Source organism: Rhincodon typus, chromosome 2 (genome assembly GCF_021869965.1).
Source record: "Rhincodon typus isolate 14 chromosome 2, sRhiTyp1.1, whole genome shotgun sequence".
Taxonomy (NCBI): domain Eukaryota; kingdom Metazoa; phylum Chordata; class Chondrichthyes; order Orectolobiformes; family Rhincodontidae; genus Rhincodon; species Rhincodon typus.
Genome location: NC_063333.1, coordinates 122,749,742 through 122,770,928, shown reverse-complemented (window position 1 = coordinate 122,770,928; position 21,187 = coordinate 122,749,742). Strand labels below are relative to the sequence as shown.

At 41.9% G+C, this 21,187-nt stretch overlaps 1 protein-coding gene across 1 annotated transcript in view; it reads left to right on the top strand.

Annotated features, from left to right (window-relative positions):
- LOC109914884 (doublecortin domain-containing protein 2-like) overlaps positions 1-21,187 on the top strand; it is a 173,971-nt gene that overhangs the window by 120,162 nt on the left and 32,622 nt on the right. Inside the window, exon 8 of the mRNA XM_048612682.1 lies at positions 13,035-13,132. Coding sequence (XP_048468639.1) covers positions 13,035-13,132 — 98 coding nt within the window. The remainder of the gene's footprint in view (positions 1-13,034; positions 13,133-21,187) is intronic.

Sequence of the window (21,187 nt, the reverse complement as noted above, 5' to 3'; positions counted from 1 at the left end):
CACACTGTCTCTCTGACACACACGTGCGTGTGCACACACACTCTCACACTTTTCACACACACACACACACACACACACACACACACACACACACACACACACGGTCTCATAGGCAAACACTGGCAAGAAAAAACACATGGGTGTTATTGATGGAAGGAAAAGGTAGGAAAGCAGTTCAGTGTTCTCTGTTCATAGGATCTGCTGTGATGGTTCTTGTTCTATTTAGAGCACTGCTTTATGGTCTTCCTTTTGTGGATGCTTTCACTGGTTTATAAGTGGCACAGGACAGCTAATTCATGCTTATAAAAGATCTCTGATTTACTAATTACAAGCCATACTTATAGCAACTGCTGAAGGATGAATAAACCTTTTATTTCAAGCTTAAGGAGGATTTTGCTGCAGAAAATAGACACAGTTCCTGAGCTAGTGGAGATCTGATCGCTTCTCCCTAACTTGTTCCTAACTCCAAGCTATTCAGCTACCTTTTCTAAAATTCTTTTTTATTCATTCATGGGATGAGGGCATTGCTGGCGAAGCCAGCATTTATTGCCCATCCCTAGTTACCTAGAGGGCAGTTAAGAGTCAGCCATATTGGTGTGGGTCTGGAGTCACCTGTAGGCCAGAGCAGGTAAGGATGGCAGTTTCTTTTCCCTGAAGAGCATTAGCGAACCACTTGGGTTTTTCCGATGATTGACAATAGGTTCATGGTCATCATTAGACTTTTAATTCCAGAATTTTAAAAATTGAATTCAAATTCCACCATCTGCCATGATAGGATTCAAACCCGGGTCCCCAGGACATTACCTGGGTCTCTGGATTAACAACCTAGTGATAATACTGCTAGGCCATCATGTCCCAGTGAGATACAATCATGTTGTTGTTGGCAGGCAGAAGGCCTTTGTCATTGACATCTGGTCACTAGTTCATAGACCAGTCAGCTTTTATTGTCAGCTAAGTCTCCATTTGTACATACCCTTGGCTCCATCTTGTCTGCACCTTCTCCTACTACTGTTTAAAGCAACAGCTTGTCAACAGTGCTTGCAATGAGAGTTAGGTAACTTCCTTTCAAAAGCTTGCAGCAATCCTCCAGCAATCTTTGATTTTGAAATAGTTCTTTTCCAGGTTCAGTCCACAATTAAAATTACAGAAAAATCAAAAAATATATCTTTGCAACATCACTTTTGACAAAATGGTTTTCCTCTGCTTTTACACTCTAGTACCCTCAATCAGAATGTTTACAGAATGGAGGTGGTTCTTATCAGTGACAGTGAAGACTGCGTGTTGATACCACTTCTCATTGACTCCACCAGGAGCAAGGATTTCACCATGCAGGTCAGGCAATGACAGACTGGAAAAGGTCTGATTTTCTTCTGCAGATCTTCAGTTGATCCTTCACTAAGGATTATGAATTGAGATGTTCCTTTCTGCATCTATTGTCCATCAATTACTATCTTTAAGAAAGGATTAGTGATCGTCGATCAGCTTTTCAGGTGCAATTCAAGCACGAGTGCTATGCTGAAGGTAGTCATCTAAATGAGTGTGTTACGCAGTCACTCACTCAACTGGATCTTTCACATAATAAAAGCGAAAGAACTGTGGATGCTGTAAATCAGGACCGTTCTGAGGAAGGGTCACTGGACCCGATACGTTAACTCAGATATTTTTCTTCACATTTGCTGCCAGACCTGCTGAGCTTTTTCGACAACTTCTGTTTTGGATCTTTCACACGTCTCAACATCACTTATCCTCCAGGGAAGGAAGCCTGGGTGATCTCGACTACATTTGATGCCTTTTCAAGACGGTAGAGACCAAGGGGTCACTATAGATGGAGTTATTTGGCAGTATTGTATGCTATGGATATCTGTGGATAACCTGCAAAGTACTAGAAAGTGTTCTGTGTCATGCAGCACAGTTAGCACATCCAATTATATAGAGTCGTAGAGTCATACAGCACAGAAACAGACTCTTCAGTCCAACTCATCTGTGTCAACTGAGTTTCCCAAACTAAACTAGACCCATTTATCTGAAGGTCCTGGGAATAAAGTCACGCTACCTACTAACACTCATGGCATAGTTGGCATAGTTTGACCAGGCGCAGGACAGTGTTTTCTTCAACTCATTGACAACTTCTAGCATGTATGTGAATTGTCCAGAATGTGATGGAATGCATTTGTGCATTATGTTGATGCTAAGGGTTATGATCTTATGGTTTCAGTCATGACACTGGCTTTCAGTGTGTTCTATTGGTTTTCACTGGAGACGGGCATTTTCTGAGGAAGTGTGGCTGCCATATTAAAGGTTTATTATGTGGAAGCAACCCAGTAGCTAGTATCTGATGTAACTGGTGACATTCAAAGAGCCTGGGATTATCCACTCTGAATTAGCAGACTTCTGCTGAAGACCCCCTCTTATAAAGAATCAGCCATGGGTATGTGTGTTTACCCCTCAGCTGGTCACTCATTGCTGTCCTCCGATTGTTGTATTTTTCTAGTGCCAGTTCTGATTTCTGACCTTGTACATGACAGACTTTTCAATCACAAATGCATATGCAGTGTAGCCTCTCCAATCCAGCATGCTTTGTCAATGATTTTGGAATTTTCTGGATTATATAATAACGTTAGAATACCTAATCATAAGTCTAAGCTAGAAATAATTGTGTACCAGACATTACAAACTTTTCAACGCACTCATTTGAGTGCATGTGACAATAGTGGCAATTCTATTCTATTCATGTACTTATCAAAATGTCTTTTAAATGTTGTAACTGTACCCACATCCACCACTTCCTCTGGAAGTTCATTCCACGCATGAACCATCTCTTTGAAAATAAATTTCCCCCATGTCTTTTTTAAATCTTTTTCCTCTCACCTTAAAAGTATGTCCCCTGGTCTGGAAATCCCCCACACTGGAGGAAAGACACCTACCATTCACCTTATCTACGCTGCTGATGATTTTGTAAACCTCTATAAAGTCACCCCTCAACCTCTTAAGCTCAGTAAAAAATGAGTCCCAGCCTATTCAGCCTCTCCCCATAACTCAAACCCTCCATGCCTAGCAACATCCTGGTAAATCTCTTCTGAACCCTCTTCAGCTTAGTAATATCCTTCCTGTAATGGAGCATTCAGAACTGGACACAGCACTACAGAAGAGGCCACACCAGCATCTTGTACAACCTCAACATGACGTCCCAACTCCTATACTCAAAGGCCAAAGAATTATGTATCTGAGCCCCTAGGTCTCTCTGTTGTACAACACTACTTTTAATTGTATGAGTCCTGCCCTTGCTTGTTTTACCAAAATGCAATACTTCGCATTTATCCAAATTAAACTCCATCTGCCACTTTTCAGCCTATTGACCCAATTGATCCATGCACAGGGATTCTGAATAAAATTGAGTAACACCTGAGAGTGAGGAACCTGCTGTACAACAGCTAGACAGGACAGAAACATAGCCAATTTTGAAGATGCCACTCATCTTTCTGCTCAGATGCACCACCTGCTGGTTTTTCTAGAACTCCAGACATGTCAGTCCATCACTGACTTACACTTGCCTGTCTCTTCCACTGCACAAAAGTGTCCTAGGCCTGCTCAACACTCACTGATAATACTATTTCCTAAGGTTAAAGTGCACTTTGGGTTCACCACCTGACCCTTGTTATTTGCTGGCATTGATCCAGTGGGCCCAGGACTGATACTATGCCATCAGTAGTGAAACTAAGAATTGTATATAGGACAACTGGTGCTTCTAGATTTCATAGTTCCAGACTGCAGAGGCTACATCAACAATAGTTTCCCAATTTAATTGTATTTTGATGTACTTTAGAGAGAATAAATCACCTGCAGTAAGAAAATTGAAATGTTGAAGTCAGGGCTATTTGGAAAACCCCTGACCAGTCAGGCTAAGATTACTTTTGGGGACAAGGATAATTATATGCTACTGATTGCTTCTGTGCAGCTACATGATGGTAGAATGGGAGTTGTTCCAAATTTGGTGTGGCTCCTGAAATTAAATTTTAATTATATCTTTTGTACCTCATGTTGCTACTATATTAGTGCGCTGTCTCTTTGGGTAGACATGACCAACAATAGGAGAGGATCAGAACACACAGTTAGTAATCTAGCAATTTTCATGCAATGGACAATGAAGTAAATGCAATTTTGTACACCTACAGGGTCAGCAAGATCTCGACAAGTGTACAATTTACTTACAATTTTCTCTGCTTTGAGTGCTGTCTTGCTTTTTTCATTCTGACCTTGAACACACAAAGAGTGCTCTTCACATACCTTTATAGTTGTAAAAGCCTGGATCACTTTCTTTTTTACTTTTTTATCCCCTATGCTATGATCTGCACTTCATCTCGCTTAGTATGCAAAATTGCAGAATTACCTCTTCCTTGCATTCTTCTCTCACTTTCTCTTTCTGTGTGAGATGTTGGGGGTAACTGGCAACGCTAGCAATTGTAGTCCAGCTCTAGTTATCCTTGAAATAAATGGCTTTTTAGACCATTTTGGAGAGCAGTTAAGAGTTGACCACATAGCTGTGGGCCTGAGTCACATTTGGGCCAGACCAGGGAATGTTGGCCGTTTTCCTTCCCTAAATGACACTAGTGAACCAGATGGTTCTTTACAAAATCAACAATGGCTATACAAAATGCATTAGACAAGCTTTTAATTCCAGAATTTCATTAAATTCAAATTTCACAAATGCCGTAGTGCGATTTGAAGCTATGTCCTCAAAATATTAGCCTGGGGCTTTGAATTACTAGTCTAATGGAAATACCACTACAACACCACTTCACCCTGATGTAGCTCACAGATAGAGACAACTGGGGCACTTTTGACTTAGTATCTACTACTTTGTTACCTTCAATGACACTTTATTCACTACAACATTCAATTGTTCATAATATTCAAGTGAATTCAAATAGAAATGGACAGTTGTGATTTTGAACAATAGTATAAACCAGGCAATATTGGATCAGCGGCTGTTCTTACATAATTCCTTATCAGAAAAATGGAGTTTGCAAGCAACTGTAGAACTTTGGTGAACAACTTCAATAGCCCCCAGAGCTGGTGCAGAGATTGCGAAGTCTGTTCCTTCTGATGCAGGTTGCAGGCAAACATACAGCCTGTTAATTTACATGATAGTTGGCTGGAGCCAACACTAAATGCACAGTTGAGTGGCTGCGTACCTCTGGCCAGAGGTTCAAGGTAGTGCAAGGTTAACCACTTAAAAGCTAAGCTAGAGTACTTAAAAGCAGAAGCCACATAATGGCTGGGTAGTGCAGAGGAAGCTCAGACAGATATCATGTACGTTTAGCCTGCTGCCATGTTATCTCAAACAATTGCCAAAGTAGCTGTAGATACCAGTATGTAAAGGGGCTTGCAGGCTCTCGCAGCAGACCAACAACCCATCTGACAGAAGTTTGCTGGGATTGCTGAAGCACTGTGCTGTGGCAGTGTTTGATGTAGCACAAACCTGCTGCACTCCCTCAAGATGATAATATTTACCCTCCCACCACCACCACTGCAGGAATGCCTTTGCTGTGCACTCTCATTCAACCAGACTGCCGCCACTGCTTAAAGGCATCCTGCCAGGTCATCTGCAGTCACATTCCACTGCAAGTCAGTCGTGTTGGACCATGTTGCAGCCACCAAGGTAGCACTGTATAGGAACACCAAGTCAGGCAAATGTACAAGGAAAGTTGGCACTGAGGGACTGCATAAGGGTGATTTTGGATCATTTTCAATTTAGATCATTTTGGAATTTGGTGGCTTTACTTTAGCATTCTGACCAGGAGATGCTGTAATGTCAGTGACAAAAGGATGTTAAAGTGTCTCCATATCGGGCAACCACCTAGAAACCGATATTCATTTCAAGCCCACCGACTCCCACAGCTACCTAGAATACTCCTCCTCCCACCCACCTTCCTGCAAAAATGCTATCCCCTATTCCCAATTCCTTCGCCTCCGCCGCATCTGCTCCCAGGATGAGGCATTCCACTGCCGTACATCTCAGTTGTCCTCGTTTTTCAAGGACCGTAACTTCCCCGCCTCGGCGGTCGAGAACGCCCTCAACCGTGTCTTCCACATCTCCCGCACCTCATCCCTCACACCCCGTCCACGCAATAAGAACCATAAAAGAATCCACCTCGTCCTCACGTACCACGCCACCAACCTCCGGATCCAACGCATCATCCTCCGACACTTCCGCCATCTGCAATCCGACCCCACTACCAAAGACATCTTTCCCTCCCCACCCTTATCTGCTTTCCGGAGGGACAACTCTCTCCGTGACTCCCTTGTCCGCTCCACACTCCTCTCCAGCTCCACCACACCCGGCACTTTTCCCTGCAACCGCAGGAAGTGCTACACCTGCCCCCATACCTCCTCCCTCACCCCCATCCCAGGCCCCAAGAAGACTTTCCACATCAAGCAGATGTTCACCTGCACATCTGCCAATGTGGTATACTGCATCCGCTGTACCCGGTGTGGCTTCCTCTACATCGGGGAAACCAAGCGGAGACTCGGGGACCGCTTTGCAGAACACCTACGCTCGGTTCGCAATAAACAACTGCACCTCCCAGTCGCGAACCATTTCAACTCCCCCTCCCATTCCTCAGACGACATGTCCATCCTGGGCCTCCTGCAGTGCCACAACGATGCCACCCGAAGGTTGCAGGAACAGCAACTCATATTCCGCTTGGGAACCCTGCAGCCCAATGGTATCAATGTGGATTTCACAAGCTTCAAAATCTCCCCTCCCCCTACCGCATCCCAAAACCAGTCCAGCTCGTCCCTGCCTCCCTAACCTGTTCTTCCTCCCACCTATCCCCTCCTCCCACCTCAAGCCGCACCTCCATCTCCTACCGACCAACTTCATCCCGCCCCCTTGACCTGTCCGTCCTCCCTGGACTGACGTATCCCCTTCCTAACTCCCTACCTACACTCACCTTTACTGGCTCCATCCCCGCCTCTTCGACCTGTTTGTTTCCTCTCCACCTATCCTCTCCTCTATCCCTCTTCTATCCGCCTTCCACTCTCTCCCTATTTATTTCAGAACCCCCTTCCCCTCCCCCTTTTCTGATGAAGGGTCTAGGCCCGAAACGTCAGCCTCTCTGCTCCTATGATGCTGCTTGGCCTGCTGTGTTCATCCAGCCCTGCACCTTGTTGTCTCGGATTCTCCAGCATCTGCAGTTCCTACTATCTCTTAAAGTGTAGGATGGTTGTTGGACAGGGAATTGGGATTGCATTCACTGATACTGCTGTCAATTGAACCAATCACGACAAGCCAACAAGAAAAGGGGCTTGTGGGATGTTTTCCCACTTTGTCCTCCTCCCTCCCACACACCACTTTCATCTTACTCCTCCTGTTCTTCTTGCTCTTTGTTTGCCTTGCTGTTCCTCTTTAGCTGCTTGCCATATACCTGGTGACACTGATAGAGTCTGCATGGTGACAATCTTTTGCAGCATGTAAAATACCACTGTGAATTATGGCAAGTGCTGTGGTGAGCTCCATAGTGGCCCAGGCCATGAATCATGGCCAGGTGGTCAGCATGTAGCCCTTGTCCCCAGTAAGACACCCTCTGAAGAAGGGTCCAGACCCGAAATGTAAGCTTTCCTGCTCCTCTGATGCTGCCTGGCCTGCTGTATTCATCCAGCTCTACAACTTGTTGTCTCAGACTCCAGCATCGGCAGTTCCTACTATCCCTAAGACACCCTCTAGATAGTGTTGTAGTTCAAATGGAAATGGAACTGTGGACTACTGCAGAATGAAGGGTTCTTGACCCCAGGTATTGATCTGTATGAGACACTGAGTATGATTACACATGATTGAAAGAGTGGAATCCTTTCTGGTTTTAAGACACCTTAGAATTGCTACAAAGTGACTTGTGTGCCATCAATATTGCACCACAGGGAAGCTTGCTTGCTTTGCAATTGTGGTAGAAGTCCTACAGCAGGCCATTCGGCCTATCAAATCCACTCCGATCCTTCGAAAACCATCCTTACCAGGCCCATCCATCTACCCTATCCTGTAACCCTGCATTTCCCATGACTAATTCACCTAGCCTGCACATCCCTGGACACTATGGGTAATTTAGTGTGGCCAATCCACCTAACCTGCACATCTTTGGACTGTGGGAGGAAACCAGAGTACCCGGAGGAAACCCATGCAGACACGGGGAGAATGTGCAAACTCCACACATTCACTTGGGAGTGGAATCGAATCTGGGACCCTGATGCTATGAGGTAGCAGTGCTAACCACTGAGCTACCATGCCGCCCTAAAGGTGCTTACACCTTCTGCAATTGAGGTGAAGATTCTTGCTCACTCTATAATCGAGGTGAAGATGCTTGCTCACTCTGTCATTATGTTAAGGTGTTTTGCTTGCTCTGCAGTTGAAGTGAGAATGTTTACTCATTCTGCAACTGAAGTGAAGATCCTTGCTGACTGTGTAATCGAGCTGAAGATCCTTGATCACTCTGTAATCGAGATGGAGATATTTCCTCACTCTACAATCAATATGAACATGTTTGCTCGCTCAGCAATCATGTTGAAAATGCTTGTTCTCTCTGCAATCAAAGTGAAGATGCTTGCTTGCATGGCTTGCTTCTCTCTGCTGAGAAAGGAATAATTATCTCTCCTGTCATCCTTACCTGGTCTGGCCTACATGTGACTCCAGACCCACAGCAATGTTCTTGACTCCTAACTGCCCTCTGGGCAATGAGGGATGGACAATAAATGCTGGCCCAGCTAGCAGCACCCACATCCATGAACAAACATGAGAAAATTCCAGAAACTCCCATGATTTAAGCACAAAATGTTAAGGTATTCTTAGATCTTTTAATTGGGTAGTGTTATCAGCTCTTGTGATTAGGTGTTACTTAGAACATGGGAAAATCTTTGGGTGGCTTTTGTGTGATTAACTTGCCCAAAATTCTGTATCTAGTTCATTTGGTTCTAAAGTGTCAATGGAAGAGAAGCCATTCTGGTGTTAACCTGGCTTCTTGACCCAGATTTTGCGGTCGCTGGTAAAGCAATACTGCTCACAGCTGACTGTGAAGAAAATTGCCTACAAAGATCAAGCAATCATTATTGTATGGATTTTCCATTTCCTCATGTTAGTTTGAATAAGGTACTAAGTCAAAGGCATCTTCAAATGTTCAACAACACTGATATCATTAAAGTGAGTAGGCAGCCAGTCACATTGAAGAACTGTCAGAGACAGCAAATCAGGAGAGGAGAAATAAAGATTGGGACCTAACTCATTTATATAAGTGAATGCAATGAATTCTTTTAAAACATTTATTCAAAATTATAGAGACTTATCAGATTATTTGGCATCATACAAATATAAAACTTAATTTACAACTCCAGAGAGTCATTTATATTTCAGCAACAGTGCCTGACTTTTACAGGTGCTTCTAAAAGTGATACTAGAACATAAAATGGAAAGTTCTAAACAGTTCATAATTTTGAAAGATTGCTACCCATGAGGAACTCAACAACACAGCATGTGGAACAATAGGAAGTCAGTGATTTGGAAGTAGCAACTTCTTCAGTTCCAAGTTTATTACAGTTGGACAATTAGACCAACAATTCTTAATCCTATGAAGATATCATTCACTGGGAGCTTTTAAATAGAAAAAGAAAACAATTAATGATGTTGTGATATGTCATTGTTCATGCTTGCCTGTTGGTCTTATTGGTCTTGAGGGGAAATCCCCAAGGAAGTAAAGGTAATCAATTTAAAGTTTATCATCCTCGAGAGGTAATATTTCAATAGAATTGATTTGCATAAATTGAGGTGGCTAAGATTGCAAACTGCTGTTCGATACTGGCAAATATTTTGACATCTGTCAAAACAAGGCTGTGATGCATTAAAAAGCATACAATAAGACTTTTAGATAGCTGGAAAATTTGTGTGTATTCTTCAATGAGATATAATACTAAACAGAAACAAAGGATGAATGATGAATCAAAGGATGTGATTTATATTCTATACTGAGCTATAGTAAATATCATATGTGAAACAAAGACCCCTTCACGTCACCCAAGGAGACTTAAGAGGGAAATTGGGAGGGCAGAAAGGGAATGTGAAATAGACTTGGCAGATAAGGTTATGGAGAATCCAAAGAGATTCCACAAGTACATTGACAGTCAAAGACCAACTAGGGAGAGGATAGGGCCCCTTATGTATTGATGAGGCTGTTTGTGTGTGGAACCACAGGAGAAGGGTGAGATACGAAATGAATATTTTGTGTCAGTATTTACTGTGGAGAAAGACATGGAAGCTAGGGTCCTTGGGGAAATAAATAGTAATGTCTTGAAAACAGTCCACCTTAAAGAAGAGGAGGTGCTAGAGGTCTTGAAATGGAAAAAGGTAGATAAATCCCTGGGACCTGATCAAGTGTATCCCAGGAAATGTGGGAAGCTAGGGAAGAAATTGCCAGGCCCCTAGCAGAAATATTTGTATTATCTACAGCCACAGGTGAGGTGCTGGAGGACTGTAGGGTGCCTAATGTTGTGTCTTTATTTAAGAAAAGCTGTAAGGAGAAGCCTGGCAACTACAGACTGCTGAGTCTGAAGTCAGTGGTGGGGATTCTGAGAGACAGGATCTACATGCATTTGGAGAAGAAAGGAATGACTAGGGACAGTCAGCATGGCTTTGTGCATGGGAAATCGTGTCTCACAAACTTGATTGAGTTTTTTGAGGACATGACCAAGAGGATAGATGAGGGCAGAGTGGTAGACATTGTTTACATGAACCTTTGAGAAAGTTCCACGTGGTAGATTGGTTAGTAAAGTTACATCACATGGGATCCAGGGAGAGCTAGCCAATTACATACAAAATGGGCTTGACGGTATGAGATAGTGTGGTAGTACACGGTTGTTTTTCGGATTGGAGGCCTGTGACCAATGGTGTTCCACAAGGATTGGTGCTGGGTCCATTGTTGTTCATCATTTACATAAATCATTTGAATGAACATATAGGAAGCATGGTTAGTAAGTTCATGGATGACACCAAAATTAGTGGTATGGTGGACCAGTGAAGAAAGTTATCTAAGAATACAATGGGATCTTGATTTGCTGGGCCAATGGGCGAGGAGTGGCAGATGGAATTTAATTTAGATAAATGTGAGGTGTTATGTTTTGGTAAGACAAACTTACACAGTTAATGGTAGGGCCCAGGGGAGTGTTGTTGAACAGAGACACCTAGGGGTTTGGGTACATAGTTCCATGAAAGTGGCATCACAGGTAGACAGGGTGTTGAAAAAGCCATCTGTTACAGGTGCTGTCATAAGTCAGAACATTGAGTTTACAGGTTGGAATGTCATCTTGCAGCTGTGCAGGACATTGGCTAGGCTACTTTTGGAGTACTGCATACAGTTCTGGTCACCCTGCTATTGGAAGGATGTTATTAAATTGGAAAAGGCACAGAAAAGATTTACAAGGATGTTGCCTGGACTGGAGGGTTTGAATTATAAGGAGAGGCTGGATAAGGCTGGGACTTTTTTCCGTGGAGCGTAGGACGTTGTGGGGTGGCCTTATAGAGGTTTATAAAATCTTGAAAGGCAAAGATAAGGTGAATAGCAAAGGTCTTTTCCTGAGGGTAGGGGAGTTCAAAACCATAGGTTTCAGGTGAGTGGGGAAAGATTTAAAAGTGACCTGAAGGGCAAATTTTTCACACAGAGGGTAGTGTTTATATGGAGTGAACTGCCAGAGGAATTGGTAGAGGTCGGTACAATTACAATATTTAAAAGACATTTGGACAGATAAATGAATAGGCAAGATTTAAGAGGGATATGGGCCAAATGTAGGCAAATGGGACTAATTTAGTTTGGGAAACCTGGTCTGCGTGGATGAGTTGGACCAAAGGGTGTGTTTTTGTGCTGTAACACTCTATGACTGTTGTAGAAATCAATCAGTGACTGATCTGAAAGTAGTTGATAATCCATATAATTGGCACTGGTGGGAAATCTTTTCTGCTGCTGACTGCATGTGAAGCCTTGTGAAGTTAGGAGAGGACCTTAGCTGAATTGTTCAGCAATGACATCAATTTACCATTACACATCGTGATCGTTCTTTGTTGTGTACATCTGTTGCATTGGGATGGTGGTGGCCTGATGATATTATTACTGGACTACTAATCCAGAGACACAGATTCTATTATGGGCATCTGGATTTGAATCCCACCCATGGCAAATATCTGGAATTAAGAGTCTAATGATAACCATGAAACTGTTGTCATTTGAAAAAGCCCCATCTGGCTCACTAATGTTCTTTAGAGAAGGAAACTGCCATCCTTACTTGTGACTCCAGACCCACAGCAATGTGGTTGACTATTAACTGCATTCTGCTAGCAGATCACATGCTGAGAATGAGTTAAAAACAACTCTTCCTGTACTAGTGCTTAATGCCCTTACCAAAATGGTTACCTGTGCCACCAAAATACAGGCACTGTACAATCAAATTTTGTGATCGTAGCGACAACAGTGATTGAAAGTGTGAGAGGTAAAGAAAGCCATAGTGGGAAACAGGCAAAGGCAAGCAGATGTGGAGAGTGGCCCCAATGCACAGACACAATTGCAGCAAAAATGTAAGAGTTTCCAATTTTGCCTAGCAATGTTGTGTACTGCCCATTTTCACTATTTACGTTCAGAGTGTATCAAGATAGTGATAACAGCCTGCTGTTGTGATCATTACTGGTTGGATCAGTTTGATAATGTATTTTCCATTCTCACTGATCCATACTTCTTCAAATAATAAATAACAATTATGTTCTGTCAAACATGAATTGAAAATTTACACATTTGTCTCTCCCAGCACCTTAAAAGATCTTTTCTTTATCCAAGTTCATTCAACGTGATCAAACTGATGATCAGGTATCCTTATGAAGTGTTTTTTCATCCGTTGCTGAAAACTGAGGTGCAGTTCTTGCCTTACACCACAGGTAGCCACTGTTGTATCATTGTACATTCTCTGGCATCAGTTAAATTTCAGCTATTTTCACTTTCTTTTCGCTCCCAAAGGCTGTGTGTTTAAAGCTTATGAGGAAAGAACAGAGACCATGGGTGCAACAGAAGTTCAAGAAGATAACCAAACGCAGGTGGAGCTGCCCATTGATCAGGTTAGCATGAATTAATCCTTCAAAACGTATATTCGTGGGTGACTTGATAATATTGATAAAACAAATAAAATTTGCATTTATTAGCACTTTTCACTATTTTGAGGATAAGGGATTTAGCACGCTTGCCTTCGTTGCTTAGACCATTGAATGTAGGAGTTGGGACATCCTGTTATGTTTGGGCCACTTTTGGAGTACTGCGTACAGTCTCAGCCACCCTACTGTAGGAAGGATATTATTATATTGGAAAGGGTTCAGAACAGATTTACATTATAAAACATGATAGGCATAGGCAGGGTGATAGCAAAGGCCTTTTCCCAAGGGTAGGGGAATTCAAACCTAGAGGACATATTTTTCAGGAGAAAATTTAAAAGGGACCAGTGGGGCAACATTTTCACACAGAAAGTGGGTTCATATGTGGAATGAACTGCCAATGAAGTGGAAGATGCCTGCATAGTTACAACATTTAAAAGACATTTGGATAGGTACATGAATAGGAAAGGTTTAAAAGGGTTATGGGCCATACACAAGCAGGTGGGACTAGTTTAACTTGTGAAACTTGGTCAACATAGACTAGTTGGACCAAAAGATCTGTTTCCAGATTATATGATTCTATGACTGTATGTCCCAAAACACTTTACAGCCATTTAAGTACCTCTTGAAATGTAATGTCTCTATTGTAACATGCAATGTGCAACAGTATTTATGTGCAGCTAATTCCTATAAACAGCAGTATGATAATGCCTTCCCACTATAGTGGTCTATTTTAAGAATGCCAGTTGTCAAAATGCCATGACACTGACAGAAATGCCACTAATTTTCTTTTAATGTAGTCATGAAGGAACATGAGGGTTTTTGTTATGCCCTTTGGAAGGGCAGGCAGGGTTCCAGTATAACGTGCAATCCAAGAGACAGCAGATGGAATCTTATGCCCTCCACCACAGTGACTTTGTTGGCAGAGAGGCCATTCAATCCAGCAGGCAGTTGGCAGGTGTGGGTACCCCTCTGTCTTCTTGCCTAATTAAACCAGTGGACAGCCTTTCTGCCCCACTGCCAATCAAGGCCCTCATACGTGGGCAATAACTTAAGAGCTTCAACCCACCACTGCTGCTATTCATCCAGTGTGAGATGGAGACTTGTTGTACAGAAAGTATAGCAGACAAAACCCATGTAGGATTGCTAGTACGTTCCTGGGATGTGTGAGGAGAGGGGAGCAGGGAGAATCCCTTGTTCAAGGTACTTGGTGCCTGATTGAAGCACCCTGGCTTAAGAAAATGTGAGAGTTACCACCTTCTATCTTTGTTGCCAAATCCCTCCCACCCTGTCCCCAACAACAATCATCTGTGCTTTGATCTCGCCTCAATCCAAAGCCTCAGGTGGCCACTTCATACTAGAAAAAGCTACTGTCTCTGTTGTTGCAACCATTGTTCGGTGGAATCAATAGACTGTGATTGACTGGCAAATCCTAGTTGGCAGGGCATATGTCCCTGCGCACTTGATTGACGTGTCAATAGCCTGATTGGCACTTCTTGATGGCATGGAGCTCTCATCAGCCCTCCAGCCAATGACTGAGATCTCTGTTGCCTGCACAAGATTTGTCAGTATCTTGGCAGTGTAGTACTCCACTGGGGAATCAGTGTACTCTATTGGCAATGTCCAAAAGGGCCTGAATGCATAATCTTCCGGCACAGAGGTGAGAATGTTCCCACTGAGCCATGCTGTCATGCAGTGTTGCCAATTCAAATAGAGTGACCAACTTCTCTCAATTCAAAGTAACATTGGTTTTCAAATTGAATGGAGGCGTGAACACACATTATAGGGTCAACCTTAGTTGGCCACCACCAATGTGATCTATTTATATTGAGGCTCATAGGTGCTTATAACTACTCACTTCCAATTTATTGCATAGTCTTCCTTTTTGCCTACAACTTTTTTTTAAAATTAAAAGAGAATGTTCTTGACAAAGATAGGATCACAGACTTCATTTCATTGGCTTAATTTATTCGTAGAAGGAAAAGCTGCGTGGTTAAGTTTAACACTGTAGAACTACTGGAAGATCCTTCAGTGCAAAGTAACTGATATCCTCCAGGGAGCAGTTGCCTCATGAGTACTCAGTGGGAAGTAAATGTTTGGCTATGTGTGGAACCAAAGTTCTTAAATTGAATTACACTTAACTGACTTTCAATCTGTATTGTCTGTGATGTGGGATGAATCAAACTGTTTTTCACTGCCCTGTTCTGGTCTTAGTGTTCTATAAATCTTTATCAAAGGTGAGCATGATCCAGAAATGACTACTTCCCTCATTAGTTCTGGGAGAAGATTTATTAATGAAAATACAACAATAAACCAGTGTAACTATTTAAAGGTGTTCCTTTTTAAACAAAGTATTTGTGGCTTTATTTTCACTCTACTTTCTACTATCAAGATTAAACTTTAGGGTTCCGTATTCCTCTCTGTTCTGTGCTAACAAGATATTTTAATACAAACACCCCATTGTATTGATTTGAATTTCTTCCAATTCCTGCACCAACCATCATCATTAACCTCAAACAGAGGTTGTTTTTTTTATCTGTTCGTGTGCTGTAAATGCTGGTGGTTTATTGCCTATCCCTGGTTTCACTTAGGAAGGTGGTGATGAACTTCTTGAACTGCTGCAAGCTATGAAGGGTAGATACACCCCCAGAGCTGTTAGGAAAAGGACTTCCAGGATTTTGACCCAACTGAGGCAAACTGAAGCAATAGTAAAATAGTTCCAAGTCAGGATGGCATTTGGCTTAGAGATGAAATTGCAGTGCCAGTCGCAATCTCAGTTTTGGGCAAGTCTTATAGGACAGACATCCAAATCGTGAATAAAGTGTACTCCCGGTTCTGTGCTGGAAGCATAAACATGAGAGAGCTGGTTGGAGAAACACAACAAAAAGTTTCATTTTGTTTAGCTGCTTTGTCGACTCTCTTAATCTAATTCATTGTTATTGGGCTCTGTCACCTGTGTTTAAATGCTCAGTCAATAAATCTGCATGACCTAACTGATAACTTAATCCCTAACTTTAGGACAAACATACAGAGGATAACATTCAATACAAATACAACACTGTTCAAATATGAACAGAAATTGACTAGAATTGAGCAAAAAATTTCAAGTTAATAGCTGTAAGTGGACATCAAAATAAATAATGACTAGGTAATACATCTCTCTGTTTGAGGCACTGCATTGTTTTTTTTCCTGCTGTGGTAATAAGGGATGTGCAGGAGCAATAAATGCATTGTGACCTTTACCTTTCTAGTTTCAGCAACACCACATTCCATAGTAGCTCTCAGGGCACACACATCAGATTTTGTTTTAGATACTTATTATCTGGCTCTGTCCTAAATTTGCTGAAACAGCCCCTATTCTCTGTATAGCAAGGCCGGCAGGGAAGAGGGATGGGATATTCTGTACATTCACTAATCTTTGTAAAATATGATTAAATCTTCTTATCACCCTTTCTTATAAAATTGAGGCAATGTAGCATTTGAAGAATATGATAAACACACATGAACTGTAAACCAGAACAGTTGAAAGGGGGTGATATTATTTCAGAGTTTTCTGGTGGCTTGTAGATACAATATATGATCAACATTCTAGTCTTTGACCAGTTTTATTTGGATTGGCAAGTGCTTGCAATTCAATGTGATACATTGAGCTGCTTAGCATTGGCACTCTGAGTCTTGCAAAGCTAAACACAACACTGGGAAATAGAAATATTAATTCAATGTGATTCAGGAAAATGTGCAGCTGTAGCAGCATCAACCAGTGATGTGGCAACCGTTTTATAATTTGCACAGGTAAAATTGAAACAAAGTTGAAACATTTTATTGAAACATATTTCCGGAATAATTTGCTTCTTGTTTTTTCACTTGCATGACTGGAAATAGTTATCTCAAAGTGAGCAGTTGTATCATGATGACATTAAACAAAAAGAAGTCTCCAGGACAGTGGGTAACGCACTGTTTGGGTGCTATTCATTTACCTCCGGGAACTGGCTTTAAATCAAGCCAAGACAGATGGGCTTAAAATCTCCTGCTCTCCAATGGCTGATAAGGTACTAAGTGAAATAAGTTCTGGCAGTCTAATTCTGGTTCCCAGTGGGCATGACTTCAGATCACAAAACTGCCTTCACAATCACAGTTGGATGGAAAAAGAAACAAAGAAAAACTAACCACCTAAAAGGCACTAATTATATCCCTACTGACACGAGGTACGGCTGCCTCAAGAATGTCACAGACTATAGCAATCCTGTAATGCTATATTTTCTGGTCACACAAATCTTAAAGCAGCATTTTTCATCAAACTTTTTAAGGATATGAAGCATTTGTTTGACTTAGTGTGATGAACCACTATGGTCTTAATGCAGTGCACCAAGGATTTGTTTGTGTCATGACTAATAGAGCAGCATCAAATGCCAATAGATGGCTGATCAGTCTGTTGAATTTCCGCATTTTGCAATGGCTTGTCAACACAGGATTAATGGTCTTGGAGAAACCATTGTTCCAGATTGTCTGATCCTGTATAACCACCTTTAACTGCTCCTTATAGAGACAGGTTATATATTAACAGTACCATTGATCTTCAGGGTCAGATAATGCAGCAACAAAAGAACAAAACTCCAGTTCCTTTTATCTATGAACACCCAACATGAGACTGAAATGGAATATACTCATTACCACCTCTCAAAGACAATTAGGGATGCAGAAAAAAATGCTGCCTTTGCTAGCATTGCTCGCATCCTTCGAATGATTAAGGAAAATTGTGGAAGTAAAAGGAATAATTTTCAGAGTCATAACCATAATAGGAATAATTTTCAAATTCACAAGCATAAAAAGCTTGCAAATCAGGAGCCCACAGTGATTCTGATCCTACCAGTCTCCCCCAAATTTCACTATTGCTAGAATTGATGATCTTACAAACGATTTATCTGGAAAGCAGGCACATAATATGTTGTTGAGCCATGCAGACTGTATTTCTAAATTTGATCCTTCTCCTATACTGTGTTTCTGCTCCTGAACAGGATAATAATGGAAGTGCTAAAATTAACCTTGGATTAGGACAAGGGAGAGTTAGCTGTGGTTCCTCTTCAGTGTTGCTGTTCTATTGTTGAACATTAAGCTGCACTTGAGATAGACTGAGCTTGATAATAGCTGTTAACTTTCATTGCTGAGTTCACATATGAGGACTATTTGGAGGACTGTTAGTGTCTGTAGAACTACACTATTTGCTATTCTCTGCCAACCCCCTACTTCATCTTCCCATCTCCTCATTAACACACCTATAAAAGGAGGGGGAATTGAAAAAGAAAAAATCACTTCACATCTTTTAATTATGACATGATTCTTTAGTTTCTGCAATCATTAAGCACACTCTAAACCTGTCGCAAAAACCTTTTGAGGCTCTACTGCAATGGATTTTGGTCAATGTCAAAAATGATAAAATAAGACAGGTTGTAACTGATTGGCCTTGAACATTCAATATAATCCAGCGCATCAATCTTGCACATCCCGAACTGTGAATCAAGATGCATATTTGTATTTAAAATATCTACATTGTGTGACTACACTTTAAGAGACCAACAGATATTTTGTGTTGACTTAATTATGTAATTAATGCAGTAATAAAAGGTGTTAAATATGCCCAGGTATAAAACACACAAGAAGCTCAACCGATGTAATTACAGCAAACTTTGTCTTTAACCGGCTCCTTTTGAACTGACACTCTTGATAAACTGGCAAAAATTATACACCTCAAAAATTGCAAAGTTTACTGTATTATTCTGTCCAATTGTTATAGTTCTTAAAATTTATTTACCTTAATGTAAATATGTTTGTTGTTCAATCAAATGGCCACACGAAATATCAAATTGATTCAATTTCGAGTCAATTTCTTCTCAAATACCGCGATGTCTTAGTAGTCAGTTGAGGGTGCAAGTGAGAGGCTCTCTCCCGCAGGAACAGCACCTCATATTCCGCTTGGGAACCCTGCAGCCCAATGGTATCAATGTGAACTTCACAAGCTTCAAAATCTCCCCTCCCACTACCGCATCCCAAAACCAGCCCAGCTTGCCCCACCTCCCTAACCTGTCCTTCCTCCTACCTATCCCCTCCTCCCACCTCAAGCCCCACCCCCATCTCCTACCTACTAACTTCTTCCTGCCCCCTTGACCTGTCCATCCTCCCTGGACTGACCTATCTCCTCCCTAACTCCCCCCTATACTCACCTTTACTGTCTCCATCCCCGCCTCTTTGACCTGTCTGTCTCCTCTCCACCTATCTTTTCGTCTATCCATCTTCTATCCGCCTCCCCCTCTCTCCCTATTTATTTCAGTACCCCCTTCCCCTCCCCCATTTCTGAAGAAGGGTCTAGGCCCGAAACATCAGCCTTCCTGCTCCTCTGATGCTGCTTGGCCTGCTGTGTTCATCCAGCTCTATACCTTGTTATCTCTGCCGATAAGTTTTATTTAAGGCAAAGCTTCATTATTATTCCAGTGACTTATGCTGTAAATTAAGTATAGCAGTGATGTGTATACCCCCTACATTGTGTTTCCATTGCTGAATATGTGTTTTTACATTGATAATGTGGACCTCTTGATTATCTGGAATATTTGATGAGTTGGCACACTCCGGATAATAAAATGCTTACTGTATGTTATTTGCATAAAGCAGTAAATATTTTACCATAACCTCCTCAGGAATGTTGCAACCACACAATTGTTATCTTGTCCCTAATTATTTTAGCTTACAGCCTGAAACTTTGAGTATAATTTAGTAAAGTGTAATTCATAGAGTCATAGAGATGTATAGTGCGGAAACAGATTCCTCAGTCCAACTTGTCCAGGCCGACCAGATATCCTATATAAACCTAGTCCCATTTGCCAGATTTAGCCCATATCCTTCTAAACCCTACCTATTCATATACCCATCCAGATGCCTTTTAAATATTGTAATTATACCGGCTTCCACCACTTCCTCTGGCAGCTCGTTCCATACATGCACCACCCTCTGCATGAAAAAGTTGCCCCTTGGGTCTCTTTTGTATCTTTCCCCTCTCACTTTAAACCTACGCTGTCTAGTTTAGGACTCCCCCACCCTGGGTAAAGACCTTGCCTAATTACCACATCCGTCCCCCTCATGATTTTATAAACCTTGAGACGATCACCCCTCAGCCTTCAATGCTCCAGGAAAAATAGTCCCAGCCTAATCAGCCTTTCTCTATAGCTCAAACCCTCAAACACTGGCAACATCCTTGTAAATCTTTTCTGAACCCTTTCTAGTTTCACAACATCCTTCCTGTAGCAGGGAGAGCAAAATTGCACGCAATGCTCCAATCGTGGCCTAACCAGTGTCCTGTACAGCCACAACATGACCTCCCAACTCCTATACCAATAAAGGCAAGCACACCAAATGCCTTCTTCACTGTCCTATCTACCTGTGACTCCACTTTCAAGGAGCTATGAACCTGCACTTCAGGGTCTCTTTACTCAAATGCCTTATTTTAGTAACGTAGCACAAATGATTAGGGGATAAGCTAAATAGGTTATTTTTTGTTTACAATTTGAGTTGGTACAATTATTTTTCCTATGGGCATTAATAGGCAAACACATGAGAAAAAAAGGTAATGAATATTTGCCTGTTATTCCTGCTAATCTGCATTTTGCAATGGAGTGTCTGGAGAAGAAGAGAGAAAAAAAGACTTTTGAGGTGGTAGTCACTGAGTAGTTCAAATGTGAACAGTGCACTTGAACTCACAGGTGGGATAGGAATCTGGTCCTACTAATGAAAGTCAAGATTAGTAGCTAATACTCGTAGCTGAAAAGTAATCAGTGCTAGATTTACAAGAATATAGTTTCTGGCTGGCAGACCTGATAGTCACAGAGATGGTAGGAACTGCCAATGCTGGAGAATCTGAGATAACAAGGTATAGAGCTGGATGAACACAGCAGGCCAAGCAGCATCAGAGGAGCAGGAAAGCTGACGTTTCGGTTCGAGACCCTTCTTCAAGAAGGGCCTCGACCCAAAACATCAGCT